Below are 18,089 nucleotides of genomic sequence, written 5' to 3'. Positions count from 1 at the left end.
CCTGGTGACGTCACTGGCACTGATGGGCGGGCTTTAGCGCTGCCCTAGCCAGTAAGGGCAGCACTAAAACACGCCCATTTCCGCATGGGAGTGTGCGATTGTAAACAAAAGAGCCCTTGCCCTGCGCAATTTAGCGCAGGGCAAAGGAGAGCATCAGAGGATGAACTGCTACGATGCTCAAGTCAGGGGGGCTGCCTGGATGAAATTATGGGTATTTCCGGGTTCAGCCCTGAACCTGGACAACCCCTTTCACAAAGGGGGCACATTGTTAGGTAAAGCAGAGCAGCCTTTTTGGATTTTGTTTTCCTGCACCGCGCCACCTCTGACCCAACGCTGTACAGGAAGTGCCACTCACCTGAAGCTCAGCAGTGCAGTCTGGGCACATCTGCTACTGCTCCACAGCTAGGAAGCTTCTGACCTCTATGACAGGCGGTATGTGCGCCCATGTAGCCATTTTTTTTTTTTTTCCGGCCAATTGCTAGTGACCAACAGGAGACAACTCTGTAAACAGCCTAAAACACATGAATGGATAGTCACCTGTTTTCTCCTCTGCTGCACCCTGGTCCTCACCACTGCTACTGTATATGTTTTTCTGGCTGCAGCGGTGAAGCTCTCTGGACACAGGTCACCACTGCAGGCAATCAGTGGCTTTAGTAGAGACATTCTGCGCACGGCTGAGACCAGCAATTGGCCATAGAGGTGACCTGTGCATGGAACATCATAGCTGCAGCAGCGGGAGGACCGGCACGCAGAGCTTAAAGAAATAGTGGAGAAAACAGTAAGTATCCATTTGTTATTTTGCAGGGGTTGCTTGCTTTTTCTATAACCTTAAGAGCAATGACACCCAGAACACTGTCTGGTAGACCTTAGTGCTTGGTGTTCATCTGGGCAGGGCACTGAGCAATGTGATAAGCAGATAAGCTACAAGCAAGACGTCACTCGTGTCACAATGTACACGTATACAGTCTGGAGAAGTCAGTATTCTTTCAGTCTTGTCATTTACTTTTAGTAAATCTTTTAATTGTTCCATTTTGATAGGACAGAGGATAGATCAGTATTTAAAGGGGGTGTCTGCTTTTTACTATTGACCTATCCTCAGAATAGGTAATCAATATCAGATCGGAGAGGGTCAGACACCGGCACCCCCGCTGATCAGCTGTTTGAAGAGAACGCAGCGCTAGTGCGATAATTTAGTGATACCAAGCAAAGTGAGAATACACCCTTATAGGCTACAGACAGCACCTTACCGATTGTCTGCCTTAGAAAAGACTGTTCTGATCATCTTTCGGGGGATATAAACTGGAAGGTGGGTGAGCAGATGTAATTACAAGTATGGCTTCCCCATTCACTTCTTTGGGACGGTTCTGTAGTATCTACTTGAAGAGACGGAACTGTCCCATAGAAGGGAATGGGGCGGGTGCCGGGGATCGGACTGATAGTGATGATCCATCCCAAGGATTGGTTGTCAATAGTAAAAAGCGGAAAACCTCTTAAATTGCATTTCCTGCAGCCTTGCACAGTGTTGGGTATACATCATTACACAGCTGGAATGAATGGGCTGCCTATGCGTGGACGTGCAAGATATTTATTGTAACTGCTCTCTGCTAATGGGATCATGCACACAAACGTATTTTCTTTGTGTCCGTTCCGTTTTTTTGCTGCCTGTATGCGGAACCATTCATTTCAATGGGTCTGCAAAAAAACTGAAGTTACTCCGTGTGCATCCCATTTCCATATGTCGGTTCCGCAAAAAAATAGAACATGTCCTATTAGTGTCCGCATCATGGACAAGAATAGGACTGTTCTAATAAGGGCCAGCTGTTCGGTTCCGCAAAATACGGAATGCACACGGACGTCATCTGTATTTTTTGCAGATCCGTCTTTTGCGGTCGTGTGCATGAGCCCTTAGTTATATGGGTTGGCTAGTTTCCTATATTGATGACCTATCATCAGGACAGATCATCAATATCAGATGGGTGGTGGTCTGACTCCAGGCACCCCCACTCATCTGTTTGAAGAGAATGCAGCGTTAGTGCGAGCACTGCATTCTCTGCACTATTTACTTGCTCGCCGTTGACATCGCAGTGATAAGCAGGTGTAATTGCAGCTCCTCCATGTCACTCAATTCATGTCATTAGGAAGGAGCAGTTACACTCCATCTGCTAATTCCCATTGAAGTGAATGGGACGAAGGAGCTGTAATTACACTGCGATGTCAATGGCGAGCAAGTAAACAGTGAGCGCTGCGTTCTCCGCCAACAGCTGATAGGTGGGGGTGCTGGGTGACAGGTCACCAATATCAGATCGGTGGGGGTCTATCCCGAGTTGGAAACCAGCCAACCCCTTTAATTTGTGATGATCATGAACAGGAGTATCTGGTTATGCCTTGTGGCCATTCAGATGAATGACCGTCCATGTGACTGACACATGAGGTCTGCCACAGCAGGAGACACCGCCTGACCCCTTGTATGATGTCTACATGCCCCGATAGGGCATATACAGGGGGGGTTGTCTTTATTGTAGCCCCTTTAACTCCGAATCTCTTTTTCTTGCCATCATTCAGTGACACTAAGCAAAGCGAGAATACCCCCTCATAGGCTACAGACAGCACCTTACCAATTGTCTGCCTTACTGATCTTTTGAGGTATATGAAGCTGGAAGTTGAGTCCCTAATCCAGACCCTCACGTTTAGCTAAGAAGGCCCATGGCTCTGGTCTCTGGAAGATCTCGGCCTTCAATACTACGGGAGAGAGTTACAAGTCATGTGTAAAGTTTAGAGAGTAATCTCCGACCAGGCAGTCTGAAGTTATCAGAGTGGCTCAAGCTCGAGCACGGCTAGACACTTGTCCAACTCTGCACCTACTACTGGCCGTCTTATTTGCAGTTTAAGCCAAGACCCCTCATCCAGTAAGGCACAAAATACATCTAAAACACTAATTAGAAAGCGATTGACTTCTTTAAAAGCAATCACAGTACATATTCTATATTATCTTTAAAAGCCAAAACAGTCCATCAAATGACCCTTTGACCCATTCTGCCCCTTTTACCCAAATTTTTTTTTGCCCCCAGACAAAGAGAAACAGAACAAACAGAATATTGTGAAGCCAAGATTTATTAAAATTATAACTATTCTGTATTTACAATTCGTTCTCATTAGATAACATGGAGATTGGAGGAGTTGGATTCAGGTCTACTGAAAATAGTTCTTGTACTACACAGAAGAAAGCATTTCACCTTCATGATGGTACATATGAAATACTGATGAAGGGCGTAACCGTAAAGCCCTTGCCAACACCCTCTACATAAGTGGTCTATAACCTGGGGCTCTGTCTGTTGTAAAACTACAGCCCCCAACATGCCCTGACAGGTGCAGGCTGAAAAAGGTGAAATGTCAATTAGATGGGGTCCCACCTGTTGGGTGGATTGGGGTTCCCATGACCCCTATTGCGTCTAACACGGCCAGTGGCACTGAACCTGCATGTTGTCTGAGTGTTTAATACGGAGAACCTATGCTCAGGATAGCTCATTAGTATCTGATCATTGGGGATCTGACTAGAGTTGTTGCGATACCAAATTTTTGATTCGGTTTCGATACTTGATACCACGCAAAAAAAAAAAAAAACTAAAAAAGCCACGTGCATTCCGCATTTTAAAAAATGGCGAATCGCACAGTTTTTATTTATTTTTTCTGTTCTGGCGTTTTTTTTTTTTTACACTTTTTATTTAATAACCATTTCCCCCCTTAGGGGCTAGAACCTGGGATCTTTCATTCCTTGTCCTATTCAGCCTGATAGATCTCTATCAGGGTGAATAGGACTTCACACTGTCCCTGCTGCTCTGTGCACACAGCATCAGGGATGTTACCATGGCTTCTGTAGCGTCCTGGCTGCCATGGTAACCGATCGGAGCCCCAGGCTTACACAGCTGGGGCTCCGATCAGAAGCTGCCACTGCACCACCAATGAGGGGGAGGGGAGAGGACCCTGTGCCCACTGCCACCAATCATTTTAATACTGGGGGGTTGAGAGGGGCCGACACACTGCCACCAATGATTTTAATGGGATGGGGGGTTGAGGAGGGGGGGGGCACACTGCACCACCAATGATAATTACACCTTTATACAGGAGGCGGGTACTGGCAGATCAGCGGCAGTTAACCCCTTAGGTGCCGCACCTGAGGGGTTAACTGCCTCTGATCGCAGCTCTCTGTCAGCGGCAGGGTGCCGGCAATGCGATTCTGCTGCCAGCACCCGCCTCCTGTATTGTGTTAAAGACTGACTTTCACTATCAGGCCACACAGAGCGGCGCCCAGCGATGTCCCAGCACTCACCATTAGTCCTAGGCGCCGCTCCGTTCGCCCGCAGTGCCCCATTACTGTCTCCTCTCCTGCTCCACATGCTGATTACTATCAGAGCGATGGGAGGAGACATCAGCTTCTCTAGTGGGCGTTCCTTCTCCCTGGCTGTAGCGCTGTCCAATCGCAGCGCAGGGAGAAGGAACGCCCACTAGTGAAGCTGATGTCTCCTCCCCATCGCTCTGATAGTAATCAGCAGCATGTGGAGCAGGAGAGGAGACAGTAATGGGGCACTGCGGGCGAACAGAGCGGCGCCCAGGAATAATGGTGGGTGCCGAGACATCGCTGGGCGCCGCTCTGTGTGGGAATAGTCCCATCATTGGTGGCACAGTGCACCCGCCCCTCTCTTCTCATTGGTGGCAGCGGCAGCAGCACAGGGGGGAGGGAGGAGGAGGACAGCTTCCTTCTCCCTGTGCTGCTGAGAGAACATGAGCGCACCGATAGCAGCATGCTCATGTTCAGAGATACTAGACTGCGCAGAAGCGCAGCCCAGTATCGAAAAAAACTGAAATTCCGGTATCGTATCGATACCGGGACAAAAGCATCGATTGGGTATCGAAATTTCGATACCCGCAACAACCCAAGATCTGACATCTGAAGAGATGTTTGAAGAGGCAGTGGGGCTCCGGTTAGTGACATCCCTGGCCTCCCTGTAGCTTACCAAGCACAACGTCGTCCATTGGCTAGTGGTTGTGCTTGGTATTGCAGCTCACCCCCATTCATAGACCATGTGACCGATGAACATGACATAACTGGCCTAGGAAGAGGACTGGGAGCTCACAGAGCACCAGTCTCTGCAAACAGCTAATCAGCGGGGTGCTTGGAGTAGCATTAGTATTAAACACTCGGACAACCCCTTTAAAGTCTATGAAAGTTTATTTGCTTAGTTCACATAGTTTTGTCTGTCTGCTCAGTTCTCATAAACCCATATTCTCCTGGGGGGTGGTTGTCCCATGGCCGGAATCCCACATATCCTACGGATACTCCATAAATTCCAAAGTTCAGAATACTCTATTAATAATTAGGGTACTTGAATATTTTTTAGTTCAGGGTATATTTTAGCGCAGTACACACAGGTGTCCTACCCATGACTATATAGACAGAACAGTATAACCCTGTGCAATGTATATAACAGATGATGGTGGGGCAGTACATTCTGTGCAGGTAACGCGTCCTCACTCCGGCTGCCATATGTACAGATGAATGCTATTAATCAATTATCAGATCACAAACAAATGACATTAGGCATAAAAATTTCTGGAATTAAGTGCGGGGTATTGCGCTGTACCTCTCCGATAGCGGACAATCCGGATCTGCACGTGTTGGGAATCATTTACCAACATAGAGATCAGCAGGAAATACTGCAGTGATGTTACAGAAACTATTAATCCAAATACTTAGTTTTACAACGTGTAAGTCATGACTAGCGGTTCTTATAATAGGGCAAAGGCTGATTTGTGTAGAATGTCTGGTAATCTGAGACTGGGCAAAAATAATCCCTATGACAGATCAGCAAGAGATTGTGAGATGCACTGATCCTGAGAACACTTCATGCTGCCAATGCAGCAGAAATAAGGCAAAGAGGAGACTCAAACCTCAAGAGAAGGGCCTAAAGACAGGCGGAGAGGACGGAGGGGAATATATTTCTTCACTGAAACTCTTGCCCAGGTCCCTTCTGGTTTGTCTTCTGGCCCTTCACCTGTGCTACATCCCATAATCCAGTAACTTCTAGTTCCTGCCATAACAGATTATAGGAATTTTATTACACATGACCAATGCCATACCATGCTGCCAAATCAGTGTCAATCAAGAAAACGATGTCTACTGCTACAATCCTTGCTATTCACAGGTCCAGTCCGTGAGGTTTGCATTCTGAGGGCTTCCGACGACACCTTATTTTGCAGGCTTGGGTTTGTTGTATATCAGGAAGTCAGAGATGTCATGCCAGATGTTGCTGTCGTCATACAGATAAGACATGGAGGACTGCAAAGATGGCTGGAGAGTGTGCCTGTGGTATTCAAACAGCCAGAGCACAACACCCCACACTAAGGCACCAAAGACTGGAAACACATCACGTTTAGGTTCAGGGATGTACCCCTTCTCAACCGCCAGTCTTGACAGACCAAAGAGAACACGGGATAACAGGTACATATTTATCTGCGAGGAAACAAAGAGGTTAGTACAATCCTGCCTGCCATGTCCAGTCATTTCATGCACAATTCACCTACAATTTCGGTCACTCATCTAGAGAAATGCAGTACAGAGGTATACCAACCATAGACTGCACGTGGCCCATTACACCAGACTGCATCCACCAAGCATGTGCTTTCATAGGAAGACAGCCGACCATGTAAAGACTACTTTCACACATGCAGTATTGCTATCCGGCAGCCTTCAGGAGTTTACCGTACCCAGCATAGCTGGATAGGGCCATTCTCTGACGGATCACATTATGGTCAATGGGCTCTGGTGGTTGTATCTGGCTAGGCCAGATCAGTTGAACTCTGGAAGGCTGCTCCTCTGCCAGAGGTGTGTAAACTAGCCTTACCTTTTCTATTTTACAAACTCCCATAGAAGCGAATAGAGAAAGACGTGCAGCCACCTCTCTGTTCACAGCAGCATGAGACAGGGCCCTGTTCTCGAGATGGGACCTGCATCTTTTGGACATTTATGGCACACCTTGTGGATATACCATAAGTGCCCAGGTGGGTCAACCCCTTGTTTATGCAAAAATAGATCACTTTGTAATGAAGAATCATACAACTTTCTAAATATTTCAGGTTTCAATTCTTCACTATATTCACGATACTTCTAATGTTATTTATTTTTATAGCTCCAACATATGCTGCAAAAAGGACAAAAGGATGAAGGTCCCTGTCCACAAAAGCTTATAATCCAAATGGAATGAGAGGGGAGACACAATAGGTAGATGGAGGTAATTTTGTCCAAGGGCCCGGCCTCTTGGGATGACACAAGGACATACGGCCTCATAAACCCATGACCAACCGGCATCTGAGCGAACAAGGATATAAAGATAGTCAACTGAGGATATAGAGTGACCAGGTCAGGTTGTGTGCAAGCCATGGACTTTGGTTATGTGACATAGGCCTCCCTGAAGCAATGACGGTTCTAGGCATGCTTAAAACTGGGAAAGTGGCAATGTTAGGAGCAAGTTTAATAGTTCAGAAGTGTGAAGTCCTGAAGACAGCAGTGAGAGGATGTAGCAAGGGTGGGCATGGCATTTCTGGGGCCCAAAGCAAAGGCGTTTGATTCATGTGTTATGTCTAAGATCACCATGTAGCCCCAGCCTAATTTTAACTTCTCTTAAGGACTACTTCTCACTTTTCCCGTAGTGTAGTAACCTGGGGCATGGTGTAGTCCATCCTTCTCTTAAAGGGGTTGTGTGGTTTGATACTACTTATGACTTATCCTGATGATAGGTCATCAATACCAGTTCGGTGGGTGTCCCACACCTGGCACTGCCATTGATTTGTATTCCTCATACAGAGACCCCAGGCCACACAGACTACCCCCATAGATATAAAAACTGTAATTACACTGGTAAAACCCACTCTAAGGCCTCTTTCACACGGGCGTCAGTTTTTTTGCCCGGATAAGAGGCGGGTGCATTGCGGGAAAATGCGCGATTTTTCCGCGCGAGTGCAAAACATTGTCATGCGTTTTGCACTCGCGTGAGAAAAATCGCACATGTTTGGTACCCAAACCCGAACTTCTTCACAGAAGTTCGGGTTTGGGATCGGTGTTCTGTAGATTGTATTATTTTCCCTTATAACATGGTTATAAGGGAAAATAGCATTCTGAATACAGAATGCATAGTAAAAGAGCGCTAGAGGGGTTAAAAAAAAATAACAAGGACCTGTGGTGAGCATTAAATACAGGTAAAGGGCCTTTGATGATGTCACTCCGATCATCACATGATCTTTTACCATGGTGAATCACCATGGTAAAAGATCATGTGACGTACCATGTGACGACCGGAGTGACGTCATCAAAGGTCCTTTACCTGTATTTAATGCTCACCACAGGTCCTAGTCAACAAAGGAGACACAAGGAGATGCCGGCTTCGCAATCAAGTGGACTAAGGTGAGTTAAATTTTTTTTTTTTTTTTTTTTTAACCCTTCTAGCGCTCTTACTATGCATTCTGTATTCAGAATGCTATTATTTTCCCTTATAACCATGTTATAAGGGAAAATAATAATGATCGGGTCTCCATCCCGATCGTCTCCTAGCAACCGTGCGTGAAAATCGCACCGCATCCGCACTTGCTTGCGGATGCTATGAGATTTTCACGCACCCCATTCACTTCTATGGGGCCTGCGTCGCGTGAAAATCTATGCAATATAGAGCATGCTGCGATTTTCACTCAACGCACAAGTGATGCGTGAAAATCAACGCTCATGTGCACAGCCCCATAGAAATGAATGGGTCAGGATTCAGTGCGGGTGCAATGCGTTCACCTCACACATCGCATCCGCGCGGAATACTCGCCCGTGTGAAAGGGGCCTAACTCTGATATGCCTGACTCCCGCTGTCACAACAAATCAAAACACAACCTTCATGCTCTTACTCACCCCCTTCTAGCTTGCACCATTACATTATGTGCGGCACATCAGTGAAACTCCATGAGTGACGTTCCGCACTGACTGTCGGCCACTTCTAAGCCACTGCACCTGCGCTGTACATAACGTCTCTCCATTAGTGACGAAGTGATATACAGTATGTGGTGCCCGAGCAGTGGCCCAGGATGGCAGCAATCAGTTAAAGGAGTCACCAATGGGAATCACAATCCTAGCTGTCCACAGCTGTATCTGCACCCTGAAAGAGCTGAACGTGGTGGTGCTGTCTCTGACCCACCTGAGGGCAGGTCCCCCACACAACTGGTAAAGATCCGCGTTCTCTTCATCCAGCTGATAAGTGATCAATATAGGAAAAAACGGGGAACCCCTTTAAAAGGAAAGTTCCATATAAAGCCAGTGACTACTTACCTGACTATTGATGTGATTATTCTCTCCGAACACCAGCCACCCCCCTACACAAGCGGCCAGGAAGGAGTGAAACTGCCATTTGCTTCCATGGATTTTTTCTTGAGCAGCTAAAAGACTCTTATAGGTGAAGACGAAACAAGCCAGATTCCGGGAATGCAGGTATGTCGCCTGGAAGATGGCTTTCAACTTCTCTTTTAAACTGGAGACACAAGTAGGAAGGAGTCAGTCTTGCTGTATAATGACTGCAGATTGTGCACATTTCTAAATGATTTATGGCTCCGTTCACTTTAGGTAGGCACAAAAGCCCTGCCATTCCTTTTTATTTCACTCATTTATACTGCAACATATTCCATAGCGCTGTACATACATCGGCATTGCTCAGTGTCTTAAGTGGGGTTCACATCATTCTAAATTAACATTATGTACATTTTTGATTGTCCACCCCAACACGGAGAGAATACCCGGACACCATTTTCATATGGCAGTGACAGGACTGGGACGATTTTCATTTAGTTTTTTTCTCTAGTCCAAGAGCCATAACTTTTAAAGGTTTCCGTTCACATAGCTATTGCAACCTATGGGATTTTGACAGGCTGCCTGCCATGCTCTGCCTCACTAACAGGCATCTTACTATGGCTGGTCTGGTAGCCTTCGCAAGGCTCCACTTTGCCATAGCAACCAATCGAAGCCTTGCAATTTTGCCATGGGGGCTCTGATTGGAGGATAAAGGGAGCCCCCTCCCCCTATTGACAGTGGCGTCTGCTGTTTTATACAGCCAGCACCCAGTGTGTATGGAGTGAGCTGAACTGACCCCACCTCATCAGACCAGCGATTGACAGGCTGCTGTGCTACCACTTCATCCAAACTCTATGGGATTTATGGAAGGAACTGAATGCAACCTCCAGGGTATTCCCATCTTATGATCAGTGAGGGCCTGACCTCTGGGACCTCCGCAGTTGTGAAAATGAAGAAGCTGCAGCTGTGACGTAATGCTGCATCCCTTCTAAACGTTCTCTGCACAGTGGCGCCCCCAGTCACCTGGCCGTGCAGTGAATTACGGCTGGCTCCATTCTCTTCCCTGCACAATGGGAGGCCTGGGGTCACTATGGAGAGAAAAACTGTAAAGGGTATACAGTGCTATAGTATTATGGGGGTCCCAGAGGTCAGATCCCCATGATCATTAAGTGATGGCATATTCTAGTGATATTGGCATAACTCCCATGATATATACTCAACTATTAGAACCGATCTTAATATAAAGCCCCCAATGCCTGGTTCAGATTTGGGCTCTAATTTAGGATCATAACCCATCTTGGTCAGACGCCTCACTAGTCCATTAAACAGATACTCGCCTGGATGGGTTTGTACAAGAGAAAAGTAGTGACATATTACTGATGTAAACAATGGCACCCAAGCATATTTTTTTTTCAAGTTTTTTGACTATTTACCCATTACCCAAAAAGACACAAAACCCTTTACGCCCAATCCTGCCCAAATTCTGTATACATCCCATTAACAGAATGAATTACCTTCCAGTTTTAAACAGGAATGTCATCACCAGCGCATGAGGGGCCCGGATTTTAACGCCATATCTTAAAAGAAATATAAGAAGAAATTTATTATAAATGTAATAAGACAGAAAATAACTTCATTGTAGGCAGATCATATTCATACATGTCACAGCCTGGACAGAAGACCCGCTGCAGTCCTCTGAGGCTGTATCTACTACACCTCAAGTTACCACAGCCCCTGGTCTCCTCTGGTTCTCTAGACTGAATGAAGTTTCGGAGAGAAGACACATGGATGTCACAGAATGGGGTCCTCCACTTGAGATCTCCTCTATAAGTCGGAGCAGAGGCAACTTATTTGCAGGGGAAATGTGTGGTCAGCTTCCCCTTTAAGGGCTACAGATAAATGACCCGAAAGCTATTCATCTTGGTATTTCACCTCTTTATAAATGTCTGTGGTGGGGTCAGGGTGAGGACCAGCTACCTGGAGGATGACCTGGCAATGGAGCTACTGTGATGATGTCATTGTGTAAATCAGTTCAAGGCCCTCAAAAAGTTTAGCCCCTTCTAACTTTCAGGTCAACTTACCAGTGCCAAAAGTCACCACACAGCCCCACAAAGCAAAGCTTATGAAACAATAAAGAATATGAAATGTGTCACAAAAATGTTATCTGCCAGTTAAATTCAGATAGCGACACTCTTTTTTTGATTGTAGATTTTTTTTGTTTTATTTTCTAAACATGATTATGGGGCAGCCATCTTGCCTGAGCAGTTCTTAAAAGCAATTACAAAGCATTAAGAAAATTGCTTTACGGCAGCTCCATGGGCCATAGACCCAATGGTCATTGACTTCTATGGGAGAGTTTTCTGGGCATGCTCTGTGCAGAGGTACAAGGAAAGAAGAGATAACCTTTGACAATCGCCTATTGTGAATGATGGATCCGGTCTCATCTATACAAAGAGGTGATATAATTACAGGCAGGATAAGAATGAGTTAACAGTAAAGTGATCTGTACAGACCAAGAAGTGGCGCCATTTACTATACATGGCCAGTGCGAAAACTGCAGGATATTTGGTTTTAGTTTAAACTAGCTGAAGGACCCGACTTTGCTCGGGTATATTTAATCTATTTCATTTAATGTTTGTGTGTGTCGTTAAAAGATGTCAACACTGTCCACTATAACAGTGACATCTACAGCACCCCGCCCCCTTAACAGTGACCTCCACCCCTTAACACTGACCCCCCCCCCCCCCACAGTGCCCCGTCCCTTAAAATTGGACCTCCACAGCAGCCCACCGCCTTAACTTTGACCTTTACAGCAGCCTTCCCCTTTAACAGTGATTTTCACAGCACACCACCCCCTTGACAGTGACCTCCACAGGGGTCTGCCCCTAGGGTGGCCAGAGGTCCAGTCCAGACAGTCTGGCTTTCAGACTCTGTCTGGCGCAGGGCCTGGACAGACACAGGGACGTCCTTTTGAACAGCTTACTCTCAGACAGCAGTATTGTGCTGTCTGAGTGAGCTGCAGGGAGAAAGTCACCCTCCCTCCCACCCCTGCAGCTGACAGAAGTTGATTTTTACCTTCATTTTTTCAATCCCTGTCGGCTGAGGAGTGGGAGGGGCGTGGCCTAACCAGATCGGGGGGATTGTCCTTTTGAACAGCTTACTCTAAGACAGCAGCACTGTGCTGTCTGAGTGTAAGCTGCAGGGAGAAAGTCACCCTCCCTCCCACCCCTGCAGCTGACAGAAGTTGGTTTTTACCTTCATTTTTCAATCCCCGTCGGCTGAGTAGTGAGAAGGGACTTGGCCTAACTGGATCAGGGACGTGTCTTAGCAGGATCTGGTGGCGGGGTTTTAAGTTTGTCTTTTGAGGGTGGACACATTGTGGCAGGGTACGTGTCTGGGCTCCTTTCTGCAAGACTGACGCCCCTCTGGGCACCTTACTGGCTCATTTGCATACCAAATAAACTGGATTTTCAGAGGATAAAAAACATTATTGCTGGAACAAAGGCACATCTTGAAATAAGGTACTAAGTGCTATTGGGCCATGGCTTTACTGCAATAGCAATTATCCTGGTGTCAGATTTATTTTAAAGCTCTCCTACAGCAGTGAAGAAAAATGGCTGTGTTGTTATGGAAACCTGGAGTAAAACTATGTGGAGGCTGGAGGACCTGCGAGCTTCTATTGGCTGATAAGGGTCATGTGACCAAGCTTCTATTGGCTAATGCATTTTTTGGGGGAATATCTCAGGAATGGTACGTCCTAGAGAGCTCACACCTGCTCTAAAACCTTCCCGGACACCTGATGTACCTGTGTGCCAAATTTCGTGATTGTAAATGAGACTGTGCAGATTCCTTTAGCGGACACACACACTCAACTTTATATATGCGATATAAAAAGTGACATGGAAAATTAAAAAGAACATCAAAAATTATTTAAAAATATCTTAAGCATAAAAAAGAGATTTAAACAGCAGGTCTTTTTCTGATGACAGATTCCCTTTATAAAGGACTAAGGACTAGGGCTGAGAGCCCCCTCCACGGGGCACAGGCACTAATCCGTGTAAGTGCACTGTGCAGTCTCCGCTTTACCTCCCATTCCCACCAATGTGCCTATAGAGCTGGTAGCGCGACACACCATCGCCGTATACAGACGGCAGAAAGAACAGGCGAGCATCACCCGGGAGCTAAGGGGAGTACGCTGATCTTATATGGCTATCCTCACCTGTGGATCCACCAGCAATACATAGCAAAATCTACACCCGGTCTGCACCAAATCTGTGCACTTTTTCATGCTATATAGGGATGAGCAAATCGACTTTGGATGAAACATCCGAAGTCGATTCGCATAAAACTTTGTTCCAATACAGTACGGAGCAGGAACAGTTCGGGAAATGTTTTATACAGTACAAATTAATTTATTAAGTTATTGCGCGAAGTCTCCCGAGATTTTGTGAAGCAATAACTTCGGGTCATCGGCGCCAATACATTCTAATACTGTACAGAACTCCTGCTCCGTACAGTATTGGAACCAAGTTTTATGCGAATAGACTTCAGATGTTTCATCCGAAGTCGATTCGCTGATTCCTAATACTGCAGATTTAAAGATCCACACCGCCGGTCAGCTTCTGTGTGGACATTTTCTACATCAATTGTTAAAATGTCATCCATCTTTTTTCGGTGCAAATCTGCATCGTTTCCGTCCATTGTGAATTTACCTTTATTGAGGGAGGATGGATCCAAGTTATCCTATGACTAAGGCCTCATGCACAAGGCTGTTGGGCGGCTGTGGCCATATTGTGGTCCGCAAATGGCGGGTCGGCAATCCACGGCCGCTGGCCGCGTGCACCACGCATGCAGACCCATTCACTTGAATAGGTCCGCAATTCCAGAAATGCGGAACGGAGTCACGGAACGGAACACCGGAAGCACTACGGAGTGCCTCTGGTGTTTCTTTCTGTTGTTCCGCACCGCAAATAAATATGACATATGACAGACCACGGACCTATTCAAGTTGAATGGGTCGCACCCGCTGCACAGATGTTGCCATTGCCTTGGGGACCGCAATTGAGGTCCCCAATGCATGGAATGGCCGCACAACGGCCGTGTGCATGAGTCCTATGGATGTAGCTATGTGAATGTTTGATGGGTATGCTATAATATGCCATGTTTATTAAGGCCCCCAAACCCCCCGCGAGTCCGTGTACCTGAGAAGACCTTCTCCTGAGAGGTGTGCAGGATGTTCTGTATGGATCCAAGTTCTAATGAAACCAGTGGTATGCACCTCCTATTCTGCCGGTTGACCTAACCTACATCCACCCGAATCTCATATCCTGCACAATCATTGCCGCCAGATATTAAACCCCCCTCCCCCTGCCTGAAGGGAACCGTCAGCTGCCCCACATCCTCACTTGTGCCCAGGGCACTGAGCTTTGTACCATGTGAGAGGAAACCTGTCCCCGCTGCTTACAAAGCCCAGGAGCTGTGATCTCATGCTACACTGCAAATTTGAAGTCCGGAAACGTAAAAAAAAAAAACCTGGGGCAGATTTAATATGGTCTAAAATAATATCAGAATTAACCTAGAGGAGTCGGCAGAAAACGTGCTGAACTTATCACTCCGACGCGCGCTGTCTGAGAAATCTGGTACCACTCTAGACATCTTAGGCACTTTTGTCCAACTTACGCCACCTGTTTGGGTTAGTTTACACCATTATTTTGCATCACAGTTGTGGCGCACGTAGTTAATAAATCTGGCTCCACATCTTTGGCGCATTCGCCATAACAAATCTGACAGTGCAGAGCAGAATGTGCGGCGCCGTCCTGCTCCTAGAGTTCACAGCAGGAGAGAAGGAGGCCCAGTGCCCCGACCCAAACGCTATTGTGCAGAGGACGTCTTAGGGTATGTTCAGATAGAGGATTTTGTCCACCCCCCACGTATCCCATAGCAGAAACTGCTGCGCTGTGGGTTTTGCCGTCGGTTTTCACGCGGACCTGCTCTACGTTCAGCTTCGCTAACTGGAGCTAAACTGAGAATTCTCCCGCTGCGCCATTGCGCATGTTAACCTATTGGCGCAGTCTGGAGAACCACGCAGCAGAAACCCTTGAATAGAATGACAGGCCTGATTTTCGACACCGAATCTGCACTGAAACCTGCGGCCAAAATCCTCCATCTGAACCTAACCTTACTGCGCTAGCACATTCTCATTAGGGGTGCAGATCAGGAGGACCGAACGTGGGACAACATAAAATATCAAAGGACCCCCCCCCCCCCAGCGCTATGGAAGCCAAGTGACCATCACACGAAAAAAAGTAATTTTATGTAATAAGGCGCTATTTGAGAGCTCTTATTTGGCACATAAGGCAGCCTCCTGTAGGATTACATGACCACTATGGGAATTGTATATTGATAACCAATCCTCAGGATAGATCATCAATATTTGATCGGAGGGGGTCTAACTCCCGACACCCCTTCCGATCAGCTGTATGAAGAGGCCACAAATCTCCGATGAGCAGTGTCCTCTTCCAAGGCAAGGGATGTCATGTTCATTGGTCACATGGTCTTCAAGTGAATAGGCCTGGACTGCAATACCAAGAATAGCCACTATATAATGTGTGGCGCTGTGCCCGACATGCTGTAAGGAGACTGGCGCGCCACAACCTCTTCAAATAGCCACTCGACAGATGTGGGGAGTCTGACCCCACCGATCAGATATTGATGACCTATCCCGAGTCCTGGAAACCTCTTTTAAAGGGATTGTCCAGCACCAAACTTGTCAGTTAGCTGTTTGGTACTGCAGCTCGGCTCACACAAATCCTGGACAGCCCCTTTAATCACTGTATAGTGAAACGTTACGGTGCCTTCACGCACGGCAGATTTTGGTACAGAAGACCCCTCATTCCTCACATTAAGATCAATGCTTGCTGTCAGTGTCTGAAAACATTCTGAACCATTCTAAATTGTTTTAGCATGGACCGATTCCAAACATACGATTTTGCACGTATCTATATTGAAACTCCAGCATACGATTATATATATATCATCTCAAAAGTCATTATGCGCACACGATTTATGAGCCAAGATTGGAGTGTTACTGACTTGTACATTTCTTCAGTTGCGTTTTTGAATATTAATATATTATCTATCTATTGTCTTATCCGTTTGTTTTATGATATTTTGTTTGATGCTACAATTCTCGCATGTTTGTAGACTTCTGTTCAATAAATCGGATTATTTTAGATTCCTCTATTTCGGTGTGACTCTGAGTGCCCTTCTATATATTTTATTCCTGTAACTTTGATTTTATTGATTTGGGTGCACGAATTTTAGTTGGAGCACCGTAGCATTCCTTATTTAGGGTGAGCCGCCCCATACACTTATTACCACAATTCTGAACCCTGTCAGATTTAAAGGGGTTAACATTTCCATTTTATTTATTTTTTATTTTCAGAGAGCAGGAAAATAAACTCTCAATCGTCCTAAATGTCCTACCGGTCCTGCTCCAGGGCAGTCATGTGCCATTCAGTGGTCATGTGACTGCTGCAGCCAACAACATGTCAAAGGTTTTGATTGGTGGTCTGGCTGCTGAGACCCCCATGATCACTAGAACGAGGCGAGAGAGGCTCTCACATAGCACTGCATCATATGAGAGTTTCTCTCTCCTCATTCTAGTGATCCTGGAGGTCTCAGCACTTAGACCCCCACATGTCAAAATTATTTTTAAAGTGCAGTTACACTTTAAAGGAGTTTTCCATCTTAGTAGGCCTTCCAGGCAGAACCCCCCCGCCCCGCTACACAGACTGCAGAGGGAACTATACTTACCCCCTTCCCACCGATGGGTTCCAGGTCCTTCGCCCCGCCCCCCCTGTCGCTGCAGCGCTCCGATCCCTGCGTGTCAACACCTGGTTTGATAGCCGCTGCAGCCAATCACTGGCCCCAGCAGCACCGTGTCCCTCTTACGACATGTCAATGGGCCAAGTGACACAAAGGGGACGCGTAACTGCTGTAGCCAGAGATTGGCTGCAGCGGCCATCAAACAGGATACTGACCCCGGAGGGCTGCAGCGGCAGGGGAGTTAACGTGTGGAGCAGGTAAGAATGCTTCCCTCTGCAGGTCCAACTATGAGGAGGGTCTGCTTGAAAGTCCACCAAAGATGGAAAACTCCTTCAAGCTTAAAGGGATGTTTAATCTTTGCAGGACTTCTGAGCAAACCCTCCTCATAGTTGGACCCCCCATAAAGCTCCCCCAAGTGCTGCTATCAAAATCTGAGAACTTTCCACTTGGGTGGATGTGATTATAGCTGAATCCTTAGGTCTAGGATCATCATTTGGAATATGAATGGAATCCCCCTTTAAGCGCTGTGCGGCCCCTCACGGACAGGTCTGCACTCACACGACTCCATTGCGGAAACCCTTGATGACTGCCAGAGCCGCTCGGTATCTCTTCTTCTTGAGCAGCTCATTCACAGCACGGAGCAGAGACCTCGGCAGCACGGATCCTGCCATTCTGACAGCTAGCAACTCGCCGCTTCCGGGTCCAGAGACTATATGCGTTCCACCGGAGTCAGGTGCAACCAAGAAAGGTGTCCGTGCAGGAACATAATCCTCCCGCACTCAGTTCCGTTTACAGATTACCCGCCTTTGGCTTATTCCGAACCACATTTCGTAAACTAATGGGCTATTCATTTATAATGAAGTCATATTTTATCCTAATTTGATATCAA

General features: G+C 46.7%; 1 protein-coding gene across 1 annotated transcript; it reads right to left on the bottom strand.

Moving 5' to 3' along the window:
* Positions 1 to 5,208: 5,208 nt before the first annotated feature.
* Positions 5,209 to 17,915, bottom strand: PXMP4 (peroxisomal membrane protein 4). Its single transcript, XM_044297336.1, has 4 exons — positions 17,759 to 17,915; positions 10,888 to 10,950; positions 9,359 to 9,557; positions 5,209 to 6,508 (listed from the first exon to the last, which is right to left on the bottom strand). The coding sequence occupies exons 1-4, from the start codon at positions 17,869 to 17,871 to the stop codon at positions 6,245 to 6,247; spliced, it is 639 nt and encodes a 212-aa protein (XP_044153271.1). The 5' UTR covers positions 17,872 to 17,915; the 3' UTR covers positions 5,209 to 6,244.
* Positions 17,916 to 18,089: the final 174 nt, after the last annotated feature.

The sequence above is a fragment of the Bufo gargarizans genome, chromosome 6 (genome assembly GCF_014858855.1).
Source record: "Bufo gargarizans isolate SCDJY-AF-19 chromosome 6, ASM1485885v1, whole genome shotgun sequence".
In the NCBI taxonomy this organism is placed as follows: Eukaryota; Metazoa; Chordata; class Amphibia; order Anura; family Bufonidae; genus Bufo; species Bufo gargarizans.
This window is presented reverse-complemented; position numbering and strand designations above follow the sequence as displayed.

Excerpts from the sequence above, each read along its gene's own strand:
- PXMP4 (XM_044297336.1), bottom strand. The coding sequence starts at position 17,871 with ATGGCAGGATCCGTGCTGCCGAGGTCTCTGCTCCGTGCTGTGAATGAG. Across the intron at positions 9,558-10,887 it reads TTCCTGTTTAAAACTGGAAG|TTTAAAAGAGAAGTTGAAAG; the intron begins GTAATTCATTCT and ends TTGTGTCTCCAG. Across the intron at positions 6,509-9,358 it reads ATAATCACATCAATAGTCAG|ATAAATATGTACCTGTTATC; the intron begins GTAAGTAGTCAC and ends GTTTCCTCGCAG.